We start from the raw sequence: 24,719 nt of genomic DNA, 5'->3' as shown, positions 1-24,719 counted from the left end.
TTAACTAGAGAAAATAAACTGAATACTAGAGGGAAGGTTGGTGGAGGGATGGGAGCATGGAGGAAATAGGTAATGGGGATTAAAAAGTACATTTAATTGTGATGAAAAATAAACCAAAATAAAATCTTAAGCTTATAATATATGCTGAAGACTCCAAAAAAGAGCTTTAGAAGTTTTATTTGAAATGAGAATTTTTGATTCCATCTTTTGTTACAAACATCTTTTCATACAAATGATCATCCAGGAGGTATGAGAAAATAGCTCCTCCAAACAAGTCTAAGACACCCCAGCCAGTCAAATATCTTCCAGTAGCCTGGGAAGAATTAACCAAGGTGGTCATTAAACTACTGGCAATGATCTCTCAGAGACCACGAAGAAAAGGGCGATGTGCCAGAGACATACAGAAGTGGTGCTTAAGGGGCCCCTGGGTGGCTCAGTTGGTTAAGTGACTACCTTCAGCTCAGGTCATGATACTGGGATCGAGCCCCGCATCAGGCTCCCTGCTCAGAGGGGAGTCTGCTTCTCCCTCTGCCCTCCCCCTTCTCATGCTCTCTCTCTCAAATAAATAAATAAAATCTTAAAAAAAAAAAAAAAAAAGAAGTGATGCTTAAATGAACAATGTGGACTTCAAGTACATACGCACTAGCTCCTATGACAGGGACAGCAACGAAAGTGTCAGATGACTGTGGCAGCCACTAGAATTGGGCACTCATTAGTCTCAGGAAATCTGCTGCGAGTTTACAGATATTTGCACATTACATCTTCTCCACAACTTCATAAAGTGGGTGTTGGGAGAAGAAACTGAGGCCCTGCATCCCGGGCTAAGGAAGCAGGGGCCGGGACACCGGGCAGGCTGGCTCCTGACCTCCATTCAAGAGGGGCATCCCACCTGGATTCCCAGCACAACTGCAAGAGGAATAGGGCCAGGCATGGAGGGCGTGAGGGATGAGCAGAACCAGCACTCACCAAGAGTCCTCCCAGGCTCTCATAACACACACAGTCTGGCATGGTGCATTTCCTTCTTGGCAGGGGCACTGGCCTGGAGCATCAGGGCAAGGATGACAGGGACAGCTCACTGAGTCATCTGCCCGCTGCCCCGCCCACTCTGACCAGGTTCCCCACGAGTGTTCAACGAGAGGGTAGAGAAAGTAGGTCTGGAGAATGATGACAAGGGAGTCCCTGACTCACCAGCCACATTCTGTCCTGCAATTCCTAGTCACAGATTTATCTGGATGTGCCTCTCATTTGTAAATGTGACCTTAAATGACAAAAAGATTAAGATCCTGCAAACCTTTCATGCTGGAACCACCGGACCAAACCAAACAACATGAATAGTAGTAAATACCACAATCTGGGCCTGAGAGGGACCGAAGGTCATGACAAGCAGCAGGGGCAGACATGCAGCTCAGACTGAGGGCCGCTCAGACACTCTTGTCAGATTTGCGGGTCCAAAAAATAATAAAAGTAACAAGCAGACTTCTGCTTCCAGCAAGAAGTTTAGACATACTTTTTCCTATTCCTCTGGCTAAGTACAACTAAAACCCTGGACATTAGATATTTTAAAAATATGAGAAGAAGACGACTCTGGGGGCACCTGGGTGGTTCAGTGGGTTAAAGGCTCTGCCTTCAGCTCGGGTCATGATCCCAGGGTCCTGGGATCGAGCCCCACATCGGGCTCTCTTCTCAGGGGGAGCCTGCTTCCCCCTCTCTCTGCCTGCCTCTCTGCCTACTTGTGATCTGTCAAATAAATAAATAAAATCTTTTAAAAAAATAAATAAAAATTAAAAAATAAAAACATGAGAAGACTCTGAAAGGTAGACAGAAGAAGGCAGAGAGACTGGGCCTCAGGGACTCAGAATGACACGCAACAGAGCTCCTGGGGTGTCCACTGGCCTCAAGAATCCTAGAGCGGAGATGAGGAAGCCAGCAGCCAGAAAGAGTTAAAAAGTCCGCCAAAAACCTGCTCGCTCTCTCTCTAGCCATGGGCGGCAGCCTAACAAGGCAGAAATCAATAGAAGAGTTGCAAATAACCACTGTATTCCAGCCAAACACCACAGAACACACTGGCCCTCACCCCCACCGTGCCAAGCAGAAACGAGGCGCGCCAGCACCCCACTGTGTAGTGTCCAGAGAAGGCCAAGTAGAAATGTCCATCCCCGCAGGCCACACCCCAGTGGTGTCAGGGCATGTATGGAGACAAATAAGCACGAGAAGTATTCTACCCCAGTAGCCAGTAAGAAAATGCTGATTAAAATACAATGCACTATTACTATACACCTACTAAAGGGCTTAAAATAAGAAACAGTGACACCACCAAGTGCTGGAGAGGATATGGAGAAACTAGCTCACATTTTTGGTGGGCATATAAAATCGTACAGCCACTCTGCCAAACAGTTTGTTGGGAAATTTCTTAAAGAACCAAATATGTAGCTACCATATGACCCAGCAATTCCATTCCTGGGCATTCATCCCAAAGAAACGAAGACTTGCGTTCACACAAAAACCTGCCCATGAATATTCATAGCAGCTTTATCTGCAATCACCAAAAACTGGAAACAACTCAGGTGTCCTTTAGCGACAAGTAACTGAACGCACTGTGGCACACCCATTCCACAGAATACCACTCAGGAAGGAAAAGCAGCAACTATCGTACACACAACAACCTGAGTGGAGATCCAGGGAGTTAGGCTGAGTGAAAAAAAGCCCATCCCCAAAGGTTATTTACCATACGTTCCCACTTATACAGCATTCTTGAGATAACGAAATTACAAAAAGAACAGAGTGGTTGCCAGAGGTTAAAGAAGGGAGTGGGTGTGGCTAAAAATGGCAACCCGGGGATCCTTGTGGAGATGGAAACATTCTGGTTCTTGACTGTATCAATGTCAACATCCTGGTGGTGATGTTGTACCACAGTTTCCCAAAACATTACCACTAGGGGAAACTGGTAGAGAACACAAAGGATCTCTGTATTATTTCAATTCCGTGTGAATCTACAATGATCTTAAACGGCTTAATTAGAAATAAGTAACCACAATCAACTTTCTATATCTAATATGTTTAAATTGGGAAAATAGGGAGTAACTCCAGAACAATGTGGTATTTCTCAAGGACAAGGGCATCAATGGTCTCCCACGGCACAAATTAAAAGTGTAATCTTATCTTGTTAAAGTCATTTGTAGGCAGTGCAGACTCATGAGCCACCTGATCTACTAAGGAAATATGCGGACACACCTTTGGTGCACATACTCTAAGAAATCCTAGTCAGGTTCTCTCCATACACCTGAGTCCAAGTAAGCACACGAGAGTCACAGAGCTCTGCTACCGCTGTGACACGTGGCTTGGTACCTGAGCCTGCAGGAGAGAGCACCAGAAAGAGCAGGACTCATTCCTACACACAACAGTGCTTGAAAAATCAATGAAGGTGCATCTCATGTCAGCCACGAAGGGAGGATATCGGAACCACAGGTCCCGCCCTCGCATGGCACCGCACACTTCCTAGATGGGCCAATCCCAGCAGCTGTCGCAGGTGCAAGCAGGACAGACCCGAAACAAGTGCAAGACAAGCTGCCCCCCAGCTCCAGATCCACAGATCCCGCTGCCAACCAGAGAGCCCCCTTGGGGTACCGCTCCCACATTCAGACGTGTCCTTCCGCAAACAATCCGCCCACAGGCCAGCTTCTCCTCTCCCAAGCTTAACCTTCATGTCTGGGCTCCAAATTCTTCCTTTCTTCTCAGAAGTAAATTCAGACAGCTTTCACTTGAACAAACCAACAAGACCCCTGCTCCTATGGAGCTCTCAGTCAAATGCAGACAGGAAATGAATACTAAATACTACCATGAATTAAATTACATAGAATGGAGAGTAGTGACCAGTGACAAATCTATGGAAAAAACAAAGATCAGAAAAAGGAGATCAGGGTCAAAAGACCCTTTTCCTCATTGGAAAAGACTGGAAGGACATGGAGGAAATGAGTGGGCCACAGCCTAAAGCAGAAGCACAGCTGGCAGCTAGAGCCAAGGGAACCAGGGGAGGAGCCAGGGATGAACTTGGAGAAGCAACAGGCCACAGTGTGTCATGCAGGCACCACTAAGAACTTTGGCCTTTATGCCAAGTGAAATGGGGAGCTGTGGTGCTCTTGAGCAGAAGGTCCACATCTGACTTAGGTTTAAAAAGCATCGTTCTTGGAACACCCAGTTGGCTCAGTTGGTTAAGCATCTGCTTTGGCTCAGGTTGTGATCCCAGGGTCCTCCTTTATCAGGCTCCCTGCTCAGTGGGGAGCCTGCTTCTCCCTCTGCCTGCTGCTCCCCTGCTCATGCTCTCTCTCTCTCTCTCTGACAAATAAAGTCTTTTAAAGAAAACATAACAATAAAAAACATTCTGATTGCTTTATGGAAAAGAGAACATAAGGGGTAGGGCAGAAGTCAGTACCCTTTGGGGAGGGTGCTCAGCATTCCCATTGAGAGAGAAGGGAAGGGGAGCAGCCAGCTGCACTCTTGAGTGTCCTGAAGGCAACAGGGTTTCAGGACAGGGGTATGGGACAAAGAGGAGCCAACAACTACCCCTTGAACAGCTGGAGGGAAGGAGCTGCCATCCTGGGATGAAGAAGGCTGTGAACAGGCCTTGCAGTTAGGGGACGGGTATGTAGCTCAAAATTTTAGACATGCTGAGGTTGAAGTGTCTATCAAAATCTCAACCATGCCCAACGTCTTCTGTCATCCATGAGGACTTCACCTTGCCATAAGTCTGGCTGCATTAAAAAAAGAAATGAGGGGGCGCCAGGGTGGCTCAGTTGGTTAAGCATCCGACTCTTGATTTCGGTTCAACTCATGATCTCAGCATTGTGAGATCAAGGCCTGAATCGGGACCCATCCTGAGTGCGGAGCCTGCCTAGGGTTCTCTCCCTCTGCCCTTCCCCACCCCCTTTCTTTCTGAAAGAAAGAAAGAAAGAGATGAGATCACTCATAAGTTACCACTGCTGGTGGTAGTTTAAAAAAAATTAAGTTTTAGGGGAGCCTGGGTGGCTGAGTGGGTTAAGCCTCTGCCTTCAACTCAGGTCATGATCTCAGGGTCCTGGGATCAGGGCCGCATCAGGCTCTCTGCTCAACAGGGATCCTGCTTCCCCCTCCCTCTCTGCCTGCCTCTCTGCCTACCTGTGATCTCTCTCGCTCTGTCAAATAAATAATAAAATCTTTTAAAAAAAATTTAAGTTTTAGAGAGCAATCCCACAATATTTCATCATACTAAAGTTCACACCTGACAATTCAACACGTAGGAACACACTCTAGAGAAACTCGTGCCCGTGTGCCCAGGAAGATGCGTCTAAGAATTGCAGTGCTTTTTATAATGGCCAAAGCTGGGAAGACACAGGTCAACAGTGGGACACTCTGGACACTGAACCACTACTTAAGCCACAAACTAACAACCAAGCACTGTGATCCTTCGACAAGGGCTGTACTTGTAAAAGGTTCTAAGGTTCTAAGGTTCTAAGGTTCATGTCCCACTCCCCAGATATTCTGATCAAATTCCAGGAATCAGGAATCAGTCACTTTTAACCTTGAACTACTTAAGTGAAGACAGTGGTATCCACACAGGTAGATCTTGGAAACACAATGCTGGGTGAGAACAGCAAGCTGCTGTTTGGTATGACACCGTTTCCTCAAAACTGTGAACCTGGCCAAATACTCTGTGTTGCTTATGTCTACATAAGGGCTGGGGGGGGGGGGGCGGAGAGAAAGGATTAAAAAAAAAAAAAGGCAAACAAATGGTAAACAGCAAACTCAGAACTGCAGTGACTCTGAGGAGGGAGGACAAGAGGGTGAGCAGGATCCAGAATACAAAGAACTTCCAAGTAGATCCATACTGTTTTGTTTTCTGGCTGCGGAGGGTACATAGTTGTTCATTGTGTTACTTTTTGAATCCCTGAAATATTTAATAATTTTTTAATGGTAAACATTTTAGCACAAAAATATGCTAAAATACTCAAGTCAGAGCTTGAGACACACACAGCATGTCCTATATTTACAGTTTACACTTTACTGCATGTATCCAGGTGAAAATACAGGTACCCAGTAGGTACAGCTTATAGTAACTTACAGTTTCTAGTCTAGCCTTATAGAAGGGAACGGGTCAGCCTGTAACCATGCCCGCAGACGGATTCTGCTGGTAAAATGGGGGGAGCCGGAACGTGGTGCGGTGTTTCCACACCCCACTCACCCACACAGTGCCCTCCTCCAGGGGCTCCCACGGCTGCCACACACCCAGCTGCCTCCACTGGCTACTGTGCATTTCATGACAGACACAAACTATTCCTAATTTGCCTCTCCAATTTCTCATCCTCGAGTACATTCCTGCACGCTAAAGAACTGGTGGAGTGTGTGAAAGAAAGTAAGGCCGCTGGCTTATGAGGGGAAGGGACTGGTGGGACTGCTGAGAAGGAAGCTTTTAGAGACTAACCGAAAACCTCTCCAACACACTCCATTCCGTGAAGCATCAGCATGGCAGCCACAGGAAGTTAGTATCAAACCATAGAAACTTCCTTTCTGAGGTCAACTGAAGCACACAGAGATGCATGTCCTGTGGCTGGAGGATAAGCCGGCTTAGTAAGTCTGGGTGAGGGTACAGGGTGTCCGGCACAGAGGGGCAGGACAGCACAGCAGTTATGACAGAGACATCAGGGAGCCACTGGTACGAATGACCTGTCTCTAGGCCTTGGTTTCTTAACCCCCAAAAAGAGTAGCAGCACCTGTCCCCTGGTGTCATTCTCAGGGTGAAGAAGGTGGGCCATGACTGCCACCAGCGGCAGGCGCCCTCCCCCCCGTCCTACAGCAGGAAGGCGCAGGCTGGGCCGTAGGCCAGCACAGGTCAGTGTGTGCGCAGCAGTGCATGAGAGCAAATGGTTGGCTCCCCGGCTGCTGGACAGCAGGGCACGGGGCACACAGAGCAGCCCCTGTGGGCACCTGGTCGGCAGCTGCCTGAAGTACTCCCCGCCACAGCGCTTCCAAGGAGTGAGTGTGCTCCAGCTGAACAGACCATCTCCCGGCCCCTCAGTGACTGCCCTGGGGATGGAGGGTGTAATGTCTCCTGTGACAAAGTTCAGACAACGGAAATTCATCACAGGGAAGTTGATCTGACCTGCAGGCTTTCTGTCTGACCAGGCGGGGACCAAAGATTTTTCTGGCATGTGGGAGGGAAGTCACATCGCCAAGCCTGTGGCTTTAAAAATCCCAGCCTTCCACCCCTAAGAAACACAAGACAAAAATCAACGCTTCCAGAGACGCTTACAATAATCTTCCATTTCTTCCACTCACTTCATTTTAAAACCTTACACTTCAACTGCTTTCCCCCACAGCTTCACACAGCCCCATTGCCCACCAACACCTAGAACTCTTACCTGCCGCTCTCCCCTCTTGCAGAACATTTTCCAACTCCTCAAAATGGATCACAATTGAAGTGGCCCAGCAAAAACAAAAATCGAGTTTTAAAATCGATGTACAACACCCTGTGTGTCACCGAAGGAGACCAGAGACACTGGAGTAACAAATCAGAACTTCGAAGTTGAGTCACTGACCAAAAGAGAAGCAAAGGGACAGCGTCCGGGCAGGATTAGGAACCTGGAAATACTAAGCTAAATATAGCTCCCCAGCCTGTGGGACTCGGAAAGGTGGCCAAGAATAAGTATCTGGCGCGTTTGGGAATTCCTGTCACTTCCTGTTACTCACATCCTGCTGTTCTGATGCTGCCCCAAACACTGGATTCGCCACACACAGATCCCTACCTTGAAGCCCCCTGAGACCCAGACTATTCAAAACAGCTGGGATGTGCACAGACAAGAGACTTCCTCACAGAGGGCCATACCAAACACAAAAATAACACCATATAAACAAGCACCAGGAGGTCCCTGGGCAAAAGCAGCCCCAGAATACAGGGTCAGACCCCCAGGAGCCCCACTGCATGTGGCCCAACCACCAGAGGAGCCTAGGAAGGAACTGCCGCCAGGGCACTTCTCTCTACAGCTGGGGTCATCTCCAGTCTCGGGGCAGCTTCGAAGGAAAAAGGGGATCCCCACCCCCACAACGATTCTGCCTGCCCAGGGGCCCACAGCCCACAGCGTAAGCACCTCCACCCCACCCCAGCTCCCAACCATCCTGAGGAGACCGATCCCCAGGAACATAGGACACTCAGGTAGGGAGCAAAGCCACCTGGGCCAGAGGCCAAAATCACTATAATCCATCAGAGGACAGATTTTTAAAAGGAAAGAAAAAGCAAGATGAGGCAAAAAGGAAAAGCTATACCTAAAACTGAAATGCGACAAAAATATCTGGGATTATTGATCTAGTCAATATTTCTACAGCACTTTATTAACCTTTGGAATGTGCTCAACATGTAAAATCTTAGAGATTATAGGTGACCCTGAGCAGCGTGCCGGAGGCAGGCAGCCCCTGGCAGGGGAAGGAGGGAGATTGCCAACAACGAGCACCCCAGGTGTGGAGGTGGTGCCCCACACCGCATCTCCCCCAGAGCAGGCAGGAAACGAGAAGCTGATCGACAGAGGGCAAAACTCAACGTTCCTCCAACAGTGAAGCACTATAAATAACCCAACCCTCCAAAGCACATGGCGAAAAACCACACGGCCAAATTTTACAAGTGCAGTGTCAGCGTGTACTCATGGACACAGATGTTCATAATATAATGCATTACTTTTATGTTCTTTTTTTTTTCTTTTTAATGTAGGCTCTATGCCCAACGTGGAGCCCAACATGGGGTTTGAACTCACGACCCTGAGATATGACCTGAGCTGAGATCATGACCTGAGCTCAGATCAAGAGTCAGACACTTAACCAGCTGAGTCACCCAGGCACCCCCATAATATAATGCATTTTATTTGTTTATTTTTAAAAGACTTTATTTATTTGACAGAGATAGCACAAGCAAGCAGAGAAGCAGGCAGAGGGAGAAACAGGCTCTCCACTGAGCAGGGAGCCTGACGTGGGGCTAGATCCCAGGACACTGGGATAATGACCTGAGCTGAAGGAAGATGCTTAACCGAATGAGCCACCCAGGCGCCCCCCCATATAATGCATTTTAAAAGCAGGTCACACATTAGTATATATTAATGATCCCACTGTTATACTGTTTACTGATATTCATAGGAAAACACCTACCAAACCATTTGCCTCTATCACAGTTTTCAACCTTAGCACTACTAACATTTTCAGCCAAACAATTCTTTGCTGTCCCCTACAGCACTATGGGGTGCTGAACAGCATTCCTGGACACACCAGTAGCAGAGACACCACCAACTCCAGCCCCCACATGTCAAACCAAAGTGTCTTCAACTGCCAAATGCCTTCTATCCAAGTGGCAAATCCCACCTTCCTATTTCCTGCCCCGTTCCCTCCCATGATTGAGAACCACAGGTCTCTATAATAGTGTCTATATTTGGGATCCCAGTGATAAGACTTTTGAGTGTTTTTTACATGTTATTTGTATAAAAAAAGTCAGTATTATGCCAACCTTAGCATGAGTAAAACATTACAGGTGTTTTGCTATAAGGCAGTTTTTTTAGTTGCTACAAAGTTTCATATTCAGAAAGAAAATAAAGAAGTCTCATGGGGAAGGATGAGCTGGGGCAGACACTCAAAACCCTTGCAAGTTTGTAACCAAGCATTGGAAACAACAGCAATAGAAGTACACATTTTTAAATTTTGTAAGGAACTACTAAAGTGAATACAGGAAATACTACAGTGAATACAGAACTTTACCTTAAGTGAATACAGGAAATACTACAGTGAATACAGAACTTTACCTTTTATCTTTTTTTCAAGATTTATTTATTTGAGAAAAAAAGCGGTGGGGCAGGGGTACAGGGAGAGAAAGAGAGAGAGAATCTCAAGCAGACACCCCGCTGAGGCCAGAGACCCACGCAATGTGGAGCTCAAGGTCATGATCCCAAGATCATGATGTGAGCCGAAATCAAGAGTCGGACATCTGTCTGATGAAGCCACCCACGTGCCCCAGAACTTTACCTTTTAAAAAAGTGAGGGAGCTTGATGGATGGGAGGGAGTCTGCGTCTGAGCGATACTAGCAAAATGCACAAAGATCTAAGATGGAATAAGTAATTCCCAGGCAGAGTCCCAAGGCCCCAGAAGCTCAGGGCTGTGCTCCTCCTGGGCAGGCCCCGCCCTGGAGAGTGATGGCCTCTTTCAGAGGCTGCGCCAGTGCACGTGAGAGAGAAACACAGCCACAGAAAGGGCTGTGACTGCATCTGGCTACCACACAGAGGGAAAAATTAGCTCCAAGTCATTAGTTCAAGCACTAGGGTCATTATTATCCCAGTGATAATGGAATCTAAATTAAAAGTGCCCTGGCAGTGGTCTTGAAGGGATGTGGAGATGGAGGGGAGCATGATTGGAAACTTCAACAGTCTCAAATCTGACCACTCCCATGCTGTCACAATCCGTCTGTTTTTCTCTAGGATTGTGCGATGCCAAATCTGCACACAGCCAAGGGCATCTACAGTGACATTACAGTCAATAAGTATTGGGAGAGGAAGAGAAGAGACATAAGCAGCCTCTACAGCCCAAGGTCAGCCATGCACTTTTCTGATCACTGAAGGTCAAACCGATCACGCAGTTAAGACTTCCCAGAGCAAAGAACACGGGCATCCACCGGCTTGCCAGGTGTCCGCCCTCAGGACAAAAGCTCATGCACACCTTGACTGACGAGCTTATCTGAAGGATGTGTGCACATCCAACACTTCAAGTGCTTAAGTAAACCAGGGACTAGCTACCAGGCAACAGTGAAGGCAGTCAGAAAAGAGACAAACACCTCCCTAGGGGAAAACAAGGCTTACAAAGAATTTTGGAAAGGGTGTATTACATCACATTACTGCATAAAACAAGACAAGAGACTGAAAGGGCAGGATACACAGCATGGAAAACTGGAAGCTGGTATCTCAGGTGGTGAGACTGAATGGCTTTTCTCTTCTTCTTTTGGTTTTCTGTATTTTCCACATTTTCAAAAATAAAAAAAGTGTTTTAAAATACATCTCTGCCTTTTTCTTCTTCTTCTTCTTCTTCTTCTTCTTCTTCTTCTTCTTCTTCTTCTTCTTCTTCTTCTCCTTCTTTTTTTTTAAATCTACAAACTCAACATCCAGGACAAAAAAACCACCAGCTGCCTATGCAATTAGCCTCTTCCCCTTCTACCTTCCAGAACGGCCCTGCTGTTCCAGGTAGCCTCCTGCTCAGCCTGGCTACCTGCGCACTTCCCATAGCTCCTGCAGCTCAGGGACAGCACTGGGGGAGCTCCCAGGAAAGCTCTTTGAAAAGACAGAACAGCACTGGCCACCCCTGCCCTGGCCTACCTCCTTCCTGCGGCTCCTGCAGCCAGCATCTAGCCCCACGAGGGGACCCTCAGAGAGAAAGCTGGGTCTCTGCCAACTGCGGAGCTCCACACTGGTCCTAGACTGCTGGCCCCTGGTCTTTTCGAGGACAAATAAATCTCTACCTTATTTAAACCACTGTTACCTATGTTTCCTGTTCAACACCCCAAACCTAACCTTGAGACACCACCCTCATCATCACAGACCAAGGCACAGAAATGGAATCTTCTTTCTCTTCCAGGTCAATAACTTGATTTCTCCATTAACTAGAACTGAAAACTCCCAACTCAAATGGGCAGCAACACCAAGGGAGCTTGATTTAATAGAGTAACAGTGAGGATGAAATAATAACACTGAAAATCAAATCTGAGGACATAAGTCAGAGCCACACAAACTCTACAACCTACCCCCTATTCATTAAAGAAAGTTTTATGGGAGCACAGTCATTCCTGTACATATTGCGTCCGACTGCTACATACGGCCAGAGAGACCCCATCGCTCACAAAGCCTAAAATATCTGGCCTTCTGTAGAAGTCTGCTGCTAACCTCGGATAGATAAATTAGTGCTCACATGTATCTCAGGAGGAGCATAAAGAGAATTTGATGTGAAGGGGTTAAATGCAATGCGTTACAAAAAAGGATGGAATTTGCACCTTGTCCCTTCTCTCTGCATCTGGTCCACAAGGAAGGGGGCTTCCATTCTGTTCCCAGAGGAACCCCTGAGCACCTACAGGTAGTGCTTGCTCAATGAATTCTCACAGAATTGAAACGCGTCCCGCTTACATGAAGGGTCAGTCCCTGAGCAATTTAGGGTGAAAACCCTCGTGGCCGTGGAACACAGCACAGTGATGTATCCTTGAGCATAACTCCCCTCACACACCCTGTCCCCACCTCACAGGGAATATTTCCAGGTGGTTTACCCAGTGCACTAAGAAGACCCGTGTTCTCCCACTTTCTTATGACTCAGTCCAGGAGCCACGCTGCCTGGGAAAGACCACGCTCCACAACACGGTGACATGCGTGAGCATATGCTCAAGTCTGGCTCTCAACAAAGCAGGAGGCCAGCGGGAACAGAATCAGAGACAGGGGTCCTGTCCACCCCTTCCCGTGTCCATGTCCCTCCCCTCCCAGGCAATCCACCATGCAAGATGCAAGGGGCAGCCATCTCCTCCTCTCCAGGACTAACTCTGAGGAAAACAGTTTCAGACATCTGACCAACACGATGAAGGTTTCACATCTCATGGTCAAGATGCAAAGCTGGAGGAAGAGGAGGGGACAAAGATGCTATATGTGAGCCCTTGTTCCTCACAACCCAAGTGGCCCTGCTGAGGTTCAGTCGGAAGCTGAGGTCACATACTCACACATGCCTATTACTGGATGACCATGTGCCCCAACCCCATTTCACACATTAGGAAACAGACACCTAGAGAGGACAGGTGACTCCCCAAGGCCACACTGCTGTAGGAGGCAGAGCAGTGACCAGAAGACAGTTGGCCAACTGGTCCCCTCCAGCACACGATGTGGTCTGTGGACCCCCTGCTTGAGGGATGGAGTGTCTGACCCACATGTTCTGGAAGAGCTGCTGAGTGCCAGCAGGGGCTCAGGAAGGAGACAGGACCACGAGGAGCACTGCTGCTGTGTACAGCTCCCACACCCTGCAGCTGCTGGAGGTGCAAAGACCCAGCCCCTGAGACACAAAGGAGGGAGGGGGAACTAGACCTTTCTAGATGCCAGGGACCCAAACAGAGTCATGTCCTCTCAGAGATGCCCAGTCCAAGTCACACTGTCCTTTCTAACTCCCCAAGTGACGAATGTACTTGGTCCAGCATGGTCATTTGTAAGCAATCCAAGAAAGGACATCTCAGACCACATTCCCAGTAAGGCAGGTAAATCACACACAACATCAACCGCCTTCTGGGATAATCTTGTCCCATGTATATAACCCCCCTTCCAAACCTAAACAATTCATCCCTTTCCTCTGACCAAGCTTCCTGTATTCCTCTGGTATTTCAAGTATATTTCAAAACTGAAAAGAAGTCATTCCAACCACAGGATTTAACGTTTTAAAAAACCAAAACAGAAAAAGGGTTGAAAATACTTTTTTCCCTTGGCAAGTCCTGACTCAGAGGGTCTGTCTACCAGAGCTGTGGACACATCACCAGGCATCTGAACAGCCACTGTGGGAGGACAAGGCATGCGGGCTGGCTGAGGCAGGCTGGCCTGACTCAGGAGCCACCTCCCTTTGTCATGGCACAGCTATGACACAGTCCCATGTGGATGGAGAAGACAGGAAAGCTTCCCGGAGATGCCAAGTGACAGACACACAGCAACTATGAGCCAGTTACCCCCAACAGATATTTATAGAATGCCTACTTTGTGCCTGGCATAGCTCTGGGACGCTGGAATAGAGAGTGAGTCAGTAAGCCTCAGGACACCCCTTTTCTCGTAAAGCTTACCCTTCTCCCTCCAACAGACAGAAATAAGAGGATGAAAGAAAGGGTGCATATAGTGTTAATGTTGACAAAAGAAAGAGAAAACCTAAATAGCCTATATCCATTAAAAATTTTAACGTATGGGGGCACCCGGGTGGTTCAGTCAGTTGGGCACCCAACTCTTAATCTCAGCTCAGGTCTCGATCTCAGGGTTTTAAGTTCGAGCCCTGCATTGCACTTCATGCTGGATGTGGAGCCTACTTTAAAAAAAAAAAAATCAAAAAGTTTTCATTTGATTAAAAAATGCCAAAAAGTACTATCAAAAATCTCCACCCACCCCCCAAAAAACTCCACACCAAGTTCACTGGTAAACTTTAGCAAGAATTTAAGAAAGAAATAACACCAAACTTTATCGAAAAAATAGAAGGGGGAACAATGATATCCCCCCTTCTGTTACAATGCTAGCTTATGTTTTATAAAACCAACTTAACCTAAGTACTAAAACCCAACAAAAGTAAAAGGAAAGGAAAAACTACAGACAAATATCTCTCATGGATATGGATGCAAAAATCCCTAACAAAATAACAGCAAGTTGAATTTAACAGTAAAAAGGGTAGTATGAGGAAATAAGGTTCGTATCAAGAATATAAGGTGGGTTTAATACTTGAAAACCAATTTCATTTGCCCTTTAACAAAATTAAGGGAAAAACAAACATATGATCACTTCAGTAGATGCAGAAAAGTATCTGACAACATTCGATACCCATTCATAATAAACATTCTCAGCAAATAAGAAAATCCTCAAACTGATAAAGGGGACCTACAAAAAGCCCACAGCTAACATCATACTCAATAGCAAAAAGCTGAATTGTTTCCTATTAAGATTTGAAGAAATGAAAACATCCCTGCTTAAACATCTATTCAACCTTGTATCAGCAGTTCTGGCTTTTGCAACAAGGAAAGAAAAAGAAATATAAGTCATCTAGGTAAGAAATAAGTACAACTGTCTCTATTTGCAGATGATACAATTGTTCATATTGAAATTTCTGAGGAATCTACAAAACAACTACTAGAATTAGTAAGTTGTTTTCGAAGGTCACAAAATCCATTATACTCTTATTTTTTTGCAGCAAACAATGAAACATATTTTTATATTTCATTTATTTAATATGAAATAAAAACATAAATTACATAGGAATGAATCTAACAAAACATTAAAGATATCTATCCTGAAAACCACAAAACTCTACTGAGAGAAATTAAAGACCTAAATAAGTACAGAGTTATATTACATTCATGGGAAAATTCAATGTCACTAAGGTATTGATTCTTCCCAAAATGATTTACAGGTTTGATGCAACTTCAATCAGGATTCCAGCAGGCTGGAATACCTTGAATTCAGCGTCCTGAGTTCAAGCCCCACATTGGGTGTAAAGATTACTTAAAAATAAAATCTTCAGAAAAAAAAAATTCCAGCAAGCTTATTTTGTAGAAATTGACTATTTAAAAAAATTATATGAAAATGGAAAGGGCTCAGAAATAACCAAAGCAATTTTAAGAACAAAAGTTAGAGGACTTGCAGGATACCTGGGTGGCTCAGTCAACTGAGCGTGTGCCTCTGGCTCAGCTCACGGCATCAGGGTCCTGGAATGGAGCCCCGCATTAGGCTCCCTGCTCAGCAAGGAGCCTGCTTCTCCCTTTGCCAGATGTTCCCACTACCTGTGCTCTCTTTCTCTTCCTCTCTCTCTCTGAGAAATAAATAAATAATATTTTCGGGGGGAAAAAATACGTTAGAGGACTTACCCTGAGTTCAACACCTACTGTGAAGTTATAATAATCAAAGTGTGGTCTTGGGGTAAGATTAGAGCTATATAAATTGATGGAACAGGACAGAAAGTCAGGAAACAGATTCACAAACACATGGTCAATTGACTTGTAGCAAAGGTGCCAAGGTGACTGATGAGAAAAGAAACGTCTCTTCAACAATGCTGCCGGAAAAACTGAACATCCATAAGGGAAAAAATGAACATCAACTCTTACCTCACATTACACACAAAATTAACTGTACATTAGTTATAAATCTAACTTCTAGTAAAAAATCCTTTGCAATACTGAAGCAGAAAAAGGTTTCTTGGATTGAAAAACAAGAAGTACAAACCATAAAGAAAAAAACTAATGAATTCAATTTCACCAAAAAGAATGACTCTGTTCTAAAGATGCCATGCACAAAAAAGGCAAGCCACAGATTGGGAGAAACATTCCTAACACATAACGTGACACAAAGAACTTATATCCAGAATACATAAAGAAATCTTACAACCCAATAATAAGTAGTATAATAATTTTAAAAAAAATCTCACAACTCAATTCAGTCCAAAAATGGACAAATGATTCTACCATACACTTCACAAAATAACACAAACAAATGGCCAAGAAGCACATGGAAAGATGGTGACATGATTTGTTATCAGGGAAGTGGAAATGAAAAGCACCATGAGACATTACTACAGATCTATGAGGACACGTTAGCTAGAAGACTGACACTAGCAGGTGCTGGCGAGGATGCAGAGCCACCGGAATGCCCTGCACTGCAGAAGGCCATGTGAAATCCCAGGCACTCTGGAAAACAGCTGAGCAGTCTCTTACAGAGCTAAGGGCACACCTACTATATGACCCAGCAATTCTCCTAGGTATTTACCACGGGACATGGAAACATTATGTCCACACAAACACTTGTTGTATACATATGTTCACGTCAGCTTTATTTGCAGTAGCTCAAAGTTGGAAATTGCTCAAATGCCCACCAATAGGTAAACGGATCAACAAATTGGGGGAAAAGAACACACTGTTGACATACCCAATGTGGAAAATTTCAAAATCCTTATACTGAGCCAAAGATGCCATAAAAAGGGGGACATACTTTCAACTTATATTCAATGATTATTCAATTTACATTGAATTATTCCATTTATACAGGATTCTAAAAAAGCAAAATAATGTTAAAGACAGAAAACAGATCCATATTTGCCTGAGAAGGGGGCAGAGAAAGGATAGATCACGAGGAAACTCTCAGAGGGGATGGAAATGTTAGTTGCCCTGTCTGGTGACAGTTTCAGTGGGGCAGGGGTGGGGCAGCTCCTCAATCCCTGCACTTGAAACAGCACAGCTCATTGTACGGCAGTTCCACTTCAACTAAGTTATAAAAATAATGTTAACATACCTTGGTGCACTGCAGTATTCTTTAAAGGACAGGGTGAACCTTCCTCTGAATGACTAGAGCAACCATATAGTTTTATCACCCAAGCCAGGAAATTTCTGCAAGTCAAAGTGGGTGCTAAAAATAATTAACGGTGTTATCTCATCTACAACAGGGTGTGTGAACTGGCAGCGCCCTGGACAAAGCAGCATTTACGGCTCTGGGAACAACAAACACCCAGTCTAATCCTCAGTGTGATTAGATACTTACTGCATAAAGCAAACCACAGCATTCATTCCTCAGAAGACAGAGAGAGCCAGAGCTGGCAGTGCCCTGGAGGAGCAGCTATGCCTGGACCCCTGCCTTCCAGTCATGGAAGTGGTCCTGGTCTTCAGTGCCAGGGGCAGGACAGAAGCCACGGATGGGGTGGGGACCAACCCCACTCCTAACTATTCTCCAAATGTGCGATTACTCTGATCCACCATCTTTGAACTTTTGCAGCCAGTGAACATCAGGCAACAGTGAGGAGAGCACATGACACGTCTAAGTCCAGCAGGGGGCGCCTGGTTGGCTAAGTCAGTGGAGCATGTGCTCTCACAGTCCTGGGTTCCAGCCCCATGTTGGCCATCAAGCCTACTTTAAAAAAAAAAAAAAAAAAAAAAAAAAAACAGTCCAGCGGGGACAGAAGCCAGCCTGGGTAGGGCCTGAAAAGCCCTGTGCGGGCGGCGTTCCCAGCCTCCCATGAGCTCCTCAACCCCAGGCTAAGGTCTGGAGGGTTAGCTAGATACCCTGTACAGAACTGGTAGAGCAGCTCCTACAGTCCTCCTGACTTAAAAAAAAAAAAAGGGGGGGGGGAGTGGGAGATCACATGTTTCATTTCTGAGTTTACATTTCAGAGCAGGTGCTTCTGCTATGGAGGAGGGGGGAGAGTAGTGAGTCAATAAACAGCAGCCTCCCTGGCACAGAGCAGGGGAATTATCTTAATTTGATAAGAAGTTGTTTCAAGGAAATAAAAACCTCCTACTCCCTACTCTACCTACTCTGAAATGTCAGGTTATTCTGGGACAGGAAAGTAGGGTTTTTTAAACATAATATTCTATAGAATGATATCATTTTCCTAAGTTTCAAGGAAAAAAGCCAGACAGGACTTGGCGCAGTCATATCCCTGGCACACGTACCAAAGAATACTAGGTAAAGGAGAGCTAACGTTATTAATTTCCTAGACACCCTAAGTCAAACTACAGTCTCTCAACTGTTCATTTTGGTTTTTGTTTGTTCTATTATTTGTAAATAAAAACAATTAGAAGTGTTAACAATTCATACACACACACACACACACACGTATAGTGAAAATGGCCTAGATTTTATAAGTGCAACTCCTCCTTGGTAACACCACACAGCCCAGACAAGTGGCAGAGTCCTCCCCCACCCCCAATCCTAAATACACTTAACAGACACCCACCACTGGCCCCAGCACTCACCAAAAGGCTGCCAGAAGAAAACAGAGTCCCCTCCCCTCTACCTGCTTGGAACAACCATAAGAATTGAATCCTAAGTCCTCGTGTGGCGTACCTGGCTCTTAGGACCCAGAGGCAGGTGCTGCCTTCAGCAAAACCCCACACTTAGCAAACACACACTACCAACTTGGCTCAAAGCCTGCTTCTTCCTGCTTCTTGAAACTGAGAACACAGAGTAGATTATGAAGCAAGGAATTCACTGGATTCATTTCCTCCTGCAGCTGCTCTCCTGGTCCTGCACCCCTGTCCAAAGGGTGTTTCATCAATCACAGCCTCTAATTCACTAAGCACCTACTACATGCTAGGCTCTTTCCCCCACCACCACAGGTGAGGTAGTACAGCCCCAACTCTGCCGATGGGAAGATGAAACGACAGGTGTTAAGCAGTGGAGGTCCCACAGCTGACAGCTGGCACAGCCAGGACGTGAGGTCAATTCTCCTGGAGCCCATCACTTGAGCAGGAACCATGGTAGGCCTGCTCATGGCAGTGAGCCCAGGCGGTAGGAGCTGCTGTCCTAAATACATGGGGCTTCCCGTCTGGCAGGTCTTCTAGCTTCAGAGGCCTCTTGGGACACCCTCAACCCACGACTATGACTTTCCCCACCCGAGCTCCAGGCTGCAGTCACAGAAATTGGGAAGAGTTTCCATGAAGGAAATCTGCCAATTTTATATATAGCTTTTCCTCTCTCTAAGCCAAAGTGACTGGTTGCAGAGGTTTTGCCCAGGAAATATCTGAGCTCCAAACAAGTTGAGAAGGAAAACTGATGCTGAAATCTGGATAAAGGTCATGATTCTTCACCGAAGGAACAGCCCTGGCCACCTCACAGGCTGACGTCTGCTGGAAACAGTTGAGTAAGTCAGGTCCAGGGTTCTACCCTATAGAGTTCTACTAAGGAACTTTCATTCATTCAACAAACACGAATGTCAAACAGATGAGATTAAAAACAACTAAAAATATTACTTAAATCCATTATATAGCTTCTTTTTTATTTAGAGTTATTGAACAATAAAAACTAAAAACAGGAGAAGTAAAAGGTAAAGAAAAACCAAACTTTTTCTCTTGTTTTTACTAGTTATTGCCCAATAGCTCTAAGGAGAGTAACTCTCCTGATACCTACTCTTCGGCTGCACGTGCTATTTTTCTATATTCTCTGGACCTCATCTGAAATCCTTTGAAATTCCTTTAAATCAAAATAACTGCTAAGTGTGGCAAGTTGAACTCTATTGCTATCCTAAAATCACTGATGACTGATGGTATATATAAAAACCAGGAAAATTGGGGTGCCTGGGTAGCCTGTGGGTTAAGCCTCTGCCTTCAGCTCAGGTCATGATCTCAAGGTCCTGGGATGGAGGCCCACATCAGATCTCTGCTCAGCGGGGAGCCTACTTCCCCCTCTCTCTGCCTGCTGCTCTGCTTGTGATCTCTGTGTCAAATAAATTTTTAAAATCTTAAAAAAAAAAAAAAGAACACCAGGAAAACTTCAGAGAGCACTTTTCTGCCAACCCGATGACCTATGAGAAGCTATTACCTTTTCACAGATGAGGAAACAGAGCCACGCAGCTAACAAAGAAAACCACCTTATACCAGACCTTGTAAAACCTCTGGATACCATTAAATAGTTCAACAATATTCCTTGGGGAAAAGGAAGTTTTCCCACATACAGACACAACAAATCACTCCTTGCTTTGAATGACCTGGTCATTCTGACACAGTCATTTCAGGGCAATGGGTGCCAGGAGCAAAGTCTGCTCGATCGATCCCTGCCCCATTAAGCCACATGGTGTAGACACACAGCTAAGCAGAGGTGCCACATCCTACTTTGGGGAAGTTGGGTGAGATTTCAGAATGGCATTTGGCAGAAGCAGCCCCCCAAACATGTATATTCCAAAGGAGAATATAATTCTCAATTTATAGGAAATTATACTGAAATATGGGCACATCTTTTTTGTGCCGTGGACCCAGGTTATCCTGAAAACCCTCTTTATTGTCAATCCCCCTAACTTGGCCAATCCATCTTCCTAAAATTGAATTTTAATTTAAATAAATTTAAATGTATCTGATAGGGCCTCTCCTTCCCTTTGTTCTTATATGATGCCAACAGGCACTCACTTCTGGTTTTCTGCCTTCTGCCCCTGCTCCTTCCATTCCCTCCAACCCCTGCCAGCCCTCACACCAGCATTTGTGTAGACTCCCCTATTGCCCTTCTCCAGCCCACCCCCCTGCTCTCCTTTCTTCCTCAGCCAGCTCAGCCACCTCCGCCCAGTTTCCCTCATCGGCCTGCCTCCTCATCAACAAACCCGGCCTAGCCTTCCCTCCTTGATCACAGGTATGTGACACGCTCGCCCGAGATTCTGGGGACATAAGATTCTGGAGACGTAGCATACATTACAGTTCCAATCATGATCCATTCAAACTCAGGTAAACAGAAGCTGATGAAGCTATAAACCAGAACCAAACCTGATTCAACCTCGAGGGCAGGCAAGAGCAGTGAAAAAGGACACAAGACAGAGCACAGGCAGGCTGCCCTCTCCAGGACAGTGGCACCCTCTCTTGGACCGGGGCTCAGCACAGAGGCTGCTCTGCAGGGGGGCCACACCCATCTTCCCAGATGTCCCCCACTGTGGTCTGACACTGGATCTAGCAGTATCTCCAAACAGGAAAAACTGAGAGCATTTTAAGTCCCTAATGCTGCAGGAGTGAGGAAATAAGGGTAAACCAATCAACTCTGCCAGACCTACAAATGAAATATCTCCACCTATAAAAGTGATCGTTGTAGACGATCTATACACATACTGCTATATGTATGACATGTGAAATGTACCACACACCTCTGACAGGACTAAAGGGGACCGGAAGATAGAAAGCAGCTGCTGAGCTACTGTGACCTTTTCTCCCCCAATCCCTTTAAGTCTCCTCTAAATCATTATTTCCACGTACACACTCTACACAATAAATGGATAAGCTGCCCTCCACACAGCTGCAGTCCTGGGACGCTCCCAGACTCCGCCCCAGAGCCCATTCCCATGTCCCTTCTCAGTGGCCACATGCAGCCCCCAGGCCCGCACAGCTGCTTCCGTCTCCGTGCTCCCACCGTGTTCTTTACCTGCTTCTGCTACACTTGTCACAGGTCACCATAATTACCTCTTTTCATGTCTAACAGCCTCGGAGAAGTACCCGAGCACTGGGAACGTGTTTGTCCACTCTGTCTGCCCTCAGGCACCACAATGGACAGCTGAAAGAAGGAAAAACAAGTCTTTCCAAACCATGCATGTTTTCCAAATGGTCTTGTTCAACTTCAGAAATCAGAGTGCCAAGGTAAGACCATGCTGTTGCCGAATTACTCCTGTATTCTCCAGGGGTAAACAAGACGTTTTCAAACCATCAAACTTGCTAGAAACGCACGCAGGCACATGCGTGCGTGCATGGACACGCACAAAGACACATACACAAACAGCAAAGGAACCGGCCCGACCCAAAGCTGCTCACCAGATTTCAGAGACACACAGATCCCAGGAAGCTCCCCGGCCCAGTACTCAAGGCATTTGTAAGAGGATAACAGCAGCAAGAAGGGGCCTGACCCACAGAATCGTCTGCAGTGATGGACGTTTGTTCCGTGGGACTTCACAAAGAAGAAACAATTCCATATCCTCTCTGAACAGAAAGAAGCAACAAAACCTACTTCCTGGCTCACACTAGCTGGCACAGGCCGTGTGTATCCTGCACTGGGGACAGCAGCTTCAAAGAGAATCCCTGGCCTCAAGTCAAGACCTACGAAGGTGTGACCAAGAGCGTGCACAGATTACTAAGGAGCCTGTGCTCCTTTGGCATCACATGAGTGTGGGCCCCAAACGTGGCTACACCTCAAAATCATGGAAAGTTCTAAGAAATCACCCATTTACAAGTCAGCATCAGAATCTCTGGGGATGGTGCCAGGAACTTTTTTTGTCCCCCAAGGGTGCCCAGACACAGATAAGTTTGAGAACCACTGCCCTGAGGGAGCAAAAGACAGCAGCGCATTCCCTTCTGACCGTGGTCTGAACAGGAATATCCTACAAGGGAGAGTTTTCACCTGACTTTTGAGGGATGGGCAGGGTCTACGGAGGGAACTTGGGGAAAGGGCCTTCAGATCTGAGGTGCCCCACCAAGACCAGGGTGACCTGTGCACGAGGGGTTTGTACTCTACATAGAGCAGGTCCGTGGTGGGGTAAGAGGCTGGGACAGCTAGGGAACGCCAGGTCCCCTGGACCGTAGAAGATAAGAACCGAAGTGCCCCTCAATGATTTATAATCGCTTTTAGAAATGGACAGAATGTGACTCTTTTTAATGGTTTTATATTTCAGGTATATTCCAGTCAAACTTCTTTCCTCTTCAAGGTCCGACTCAAGTGCAGTTGCTGCAGGACCCCAGGGATAAGGGTAAAACAGTCAGACTGCTTTAGGTCCAGTGAAGTCCGGCATAACCCATCGTGATTTTTTTTTAAATTTTACTTATTTATTTGTCAGAAAGAGAGAAAGAGAGAGTGCGCACACGCACGCACACACACAAGCAGGCAGAGTAAAAAGCAGAGGCAGAGAGAGAAGCAGGCTCCCTGCCAAGCAAGGAGTCCGATGCAGGACTCGATCCCAGGACCCTGGGATCGTGACCTGAGCCAAAGGCAGCGGCTTAACTGACTGAGCCACCCAGGTGTCCCAATCCATGGTGACTTTTTTTTTTTAAGATTTTATTTATTTATCTGACAGAGGGAGATCACAAGTAGGCAGAGAGGCAGGCAGAGAGAGGGGGAAGCAGGCTCCCTGCTGACAGAGAGCCCGATGCGGGACTCGATCCCAGGACCCTGGGATCATAACCTGAGCCAAAGGCAGAGGCTTTAACCCACTGAGCCAATCAGGCGCCCATCCACAGTGATTTTAATGAGAAGTTATTATTCAGCAAACACAGAATGTATGAAACATTTCACTTAAGAAACATAAGTAAACCAAACTAAAAGAAAAATGTCTAAGTACCATATGACATCATAAATTAATTTGTATTACTGCTTTCAATTCCCCCATTGAACAGATAGGCAGTGAATGCCTATAATCATACTGTTAATAGCAGCAAACACTTACATCATGCCTACTGTGTATTAACTCATTTAATCCTCCCAATGATCCCATAGTAGGTACTATCACTATCCCCCATTTCTCAGATGAGGAAACTGAGGCTCAGAGTACTCTAATGACTTGCCCAAGGCCACTCAGCTAGCAACAGGCTGAGCTGGGATTCATGGCTGGACCTCCCAGTCCTTGCCCCTGAGCACTGGCACAGCACGAGGGCTCAAGGGGGGTATGTTCAACAGTAAAGAAAGGAACGTAACCCAGTCCTATCACCTAGGTCCTTACATTTGAGGAAATGCAGATTCTGGACACTCAAAGACAGAGGCCCTCCTTCCTCTGGGAAAACCAAAGCAAGGAAATACCACATAGCACATAATTTCTCCCACAAATGAAATAAAAATAACTGAGCATATTCCAGCATGAGTCTCTAACACACAAACGGCCTGACACAGCACTGTCCTTCCCTCAGGCCCCTGTTCACTCACAGCACTGGCTTTCTCACAGCACTGAAAGCCTCCGTCCCTGCCCTCTGGCTGCTCAGGGGAGACCCAGAGCCCCACGAGAGGGATCCCAAATAGAGACCCACCCACCAGCACGGGGAATCGGATGTGTGCCTCGACAAAACCAGAGCCAGCTGCTGGTCCCAGGGCCAAGGTCCCACCTGCGCCACCACCACTGCCCAAGGAGTTGGGAGGAAGGGGGCTCAGACAAACCCCGAGGGCACAAGCACATGACACCGTGACAGCAGGTGACATCCCTGACTGGGGCGAAGGACTCCAGGCAGCAAAACTTCCAGAAAGGCACCATCCTCTCCCAGGAAACGTGGGTGGAAATGCCTCGCAATCCCCTGCCTGCTCCAGGCTCCCTGCCATCCGAGGGACATGGGCCAGTACTCAGCCCACACCTGTCTGCAGGTGGCCCTTTTCCTGCTTCCCGCTGTCCATCTGCTGCACCTGTGTCCCCCTCCAATGAGAAGTCCCCTTGTCCTACTTAATTTAGAAAAATCTTCGCTAAATTCAATTCAGCTGATTCTGCTTCCCTCAAAAGGGACAGTGCCTCTGACACTAGCAACCCTGAAGTCAGTCTCTGGGGTGAA

The 24,719-nt window shown here is 46.4% G+C and overlaps 1 protein-coding gene across 3 annotated transcripts in view; it reads right to left on the bottom strand.

Annotated features, from left to right (window-relative positions):
* Positions 1-24,719, bottom strand: part of DGKD (diacylglycerol kinase delta) — a 127,911-nt gene that overhangs the window by 55,312 nt on the left and 47,880 nt on the right. The window contains exon 1 of one of the 3 annotated variants that reach the window (XM_047721415.1): positions 7,392-7,574. The exons of the other annotated variants lie outside the window; for them this stretch is intronic. Within the exon in view, the coding sequence (XP_047577371.1) occupies positions 7,392-7,418 (27 nt within the window). The 5' untranslated portion in view covers positions 7,419-7,574. Of the gene's footprint in view, positions 1-7,391; positions 7,575-24,719 lie in introns of those variants that run through there. 3 annotated transcript variants of the gene reach the window in all.

The sequence above is a fragment of the Lutra lutra genome, chromosome 3 (genome assembly GCF_902655055.1).
Source record: "Lutra lutra chromosome 3, mLutLut1.2, whole genome shotgun sequence".
Classification (NCBI taxonomy): domain Eukaryota; kingdom Metazoa; phylum Chordata; class Mammalia; order Carnivora; family Mustelidae; genus Lutra; species Lutra lutra.
This window is presented reverse-complemented; position numbering and strand designations above follow the sequence as displayed.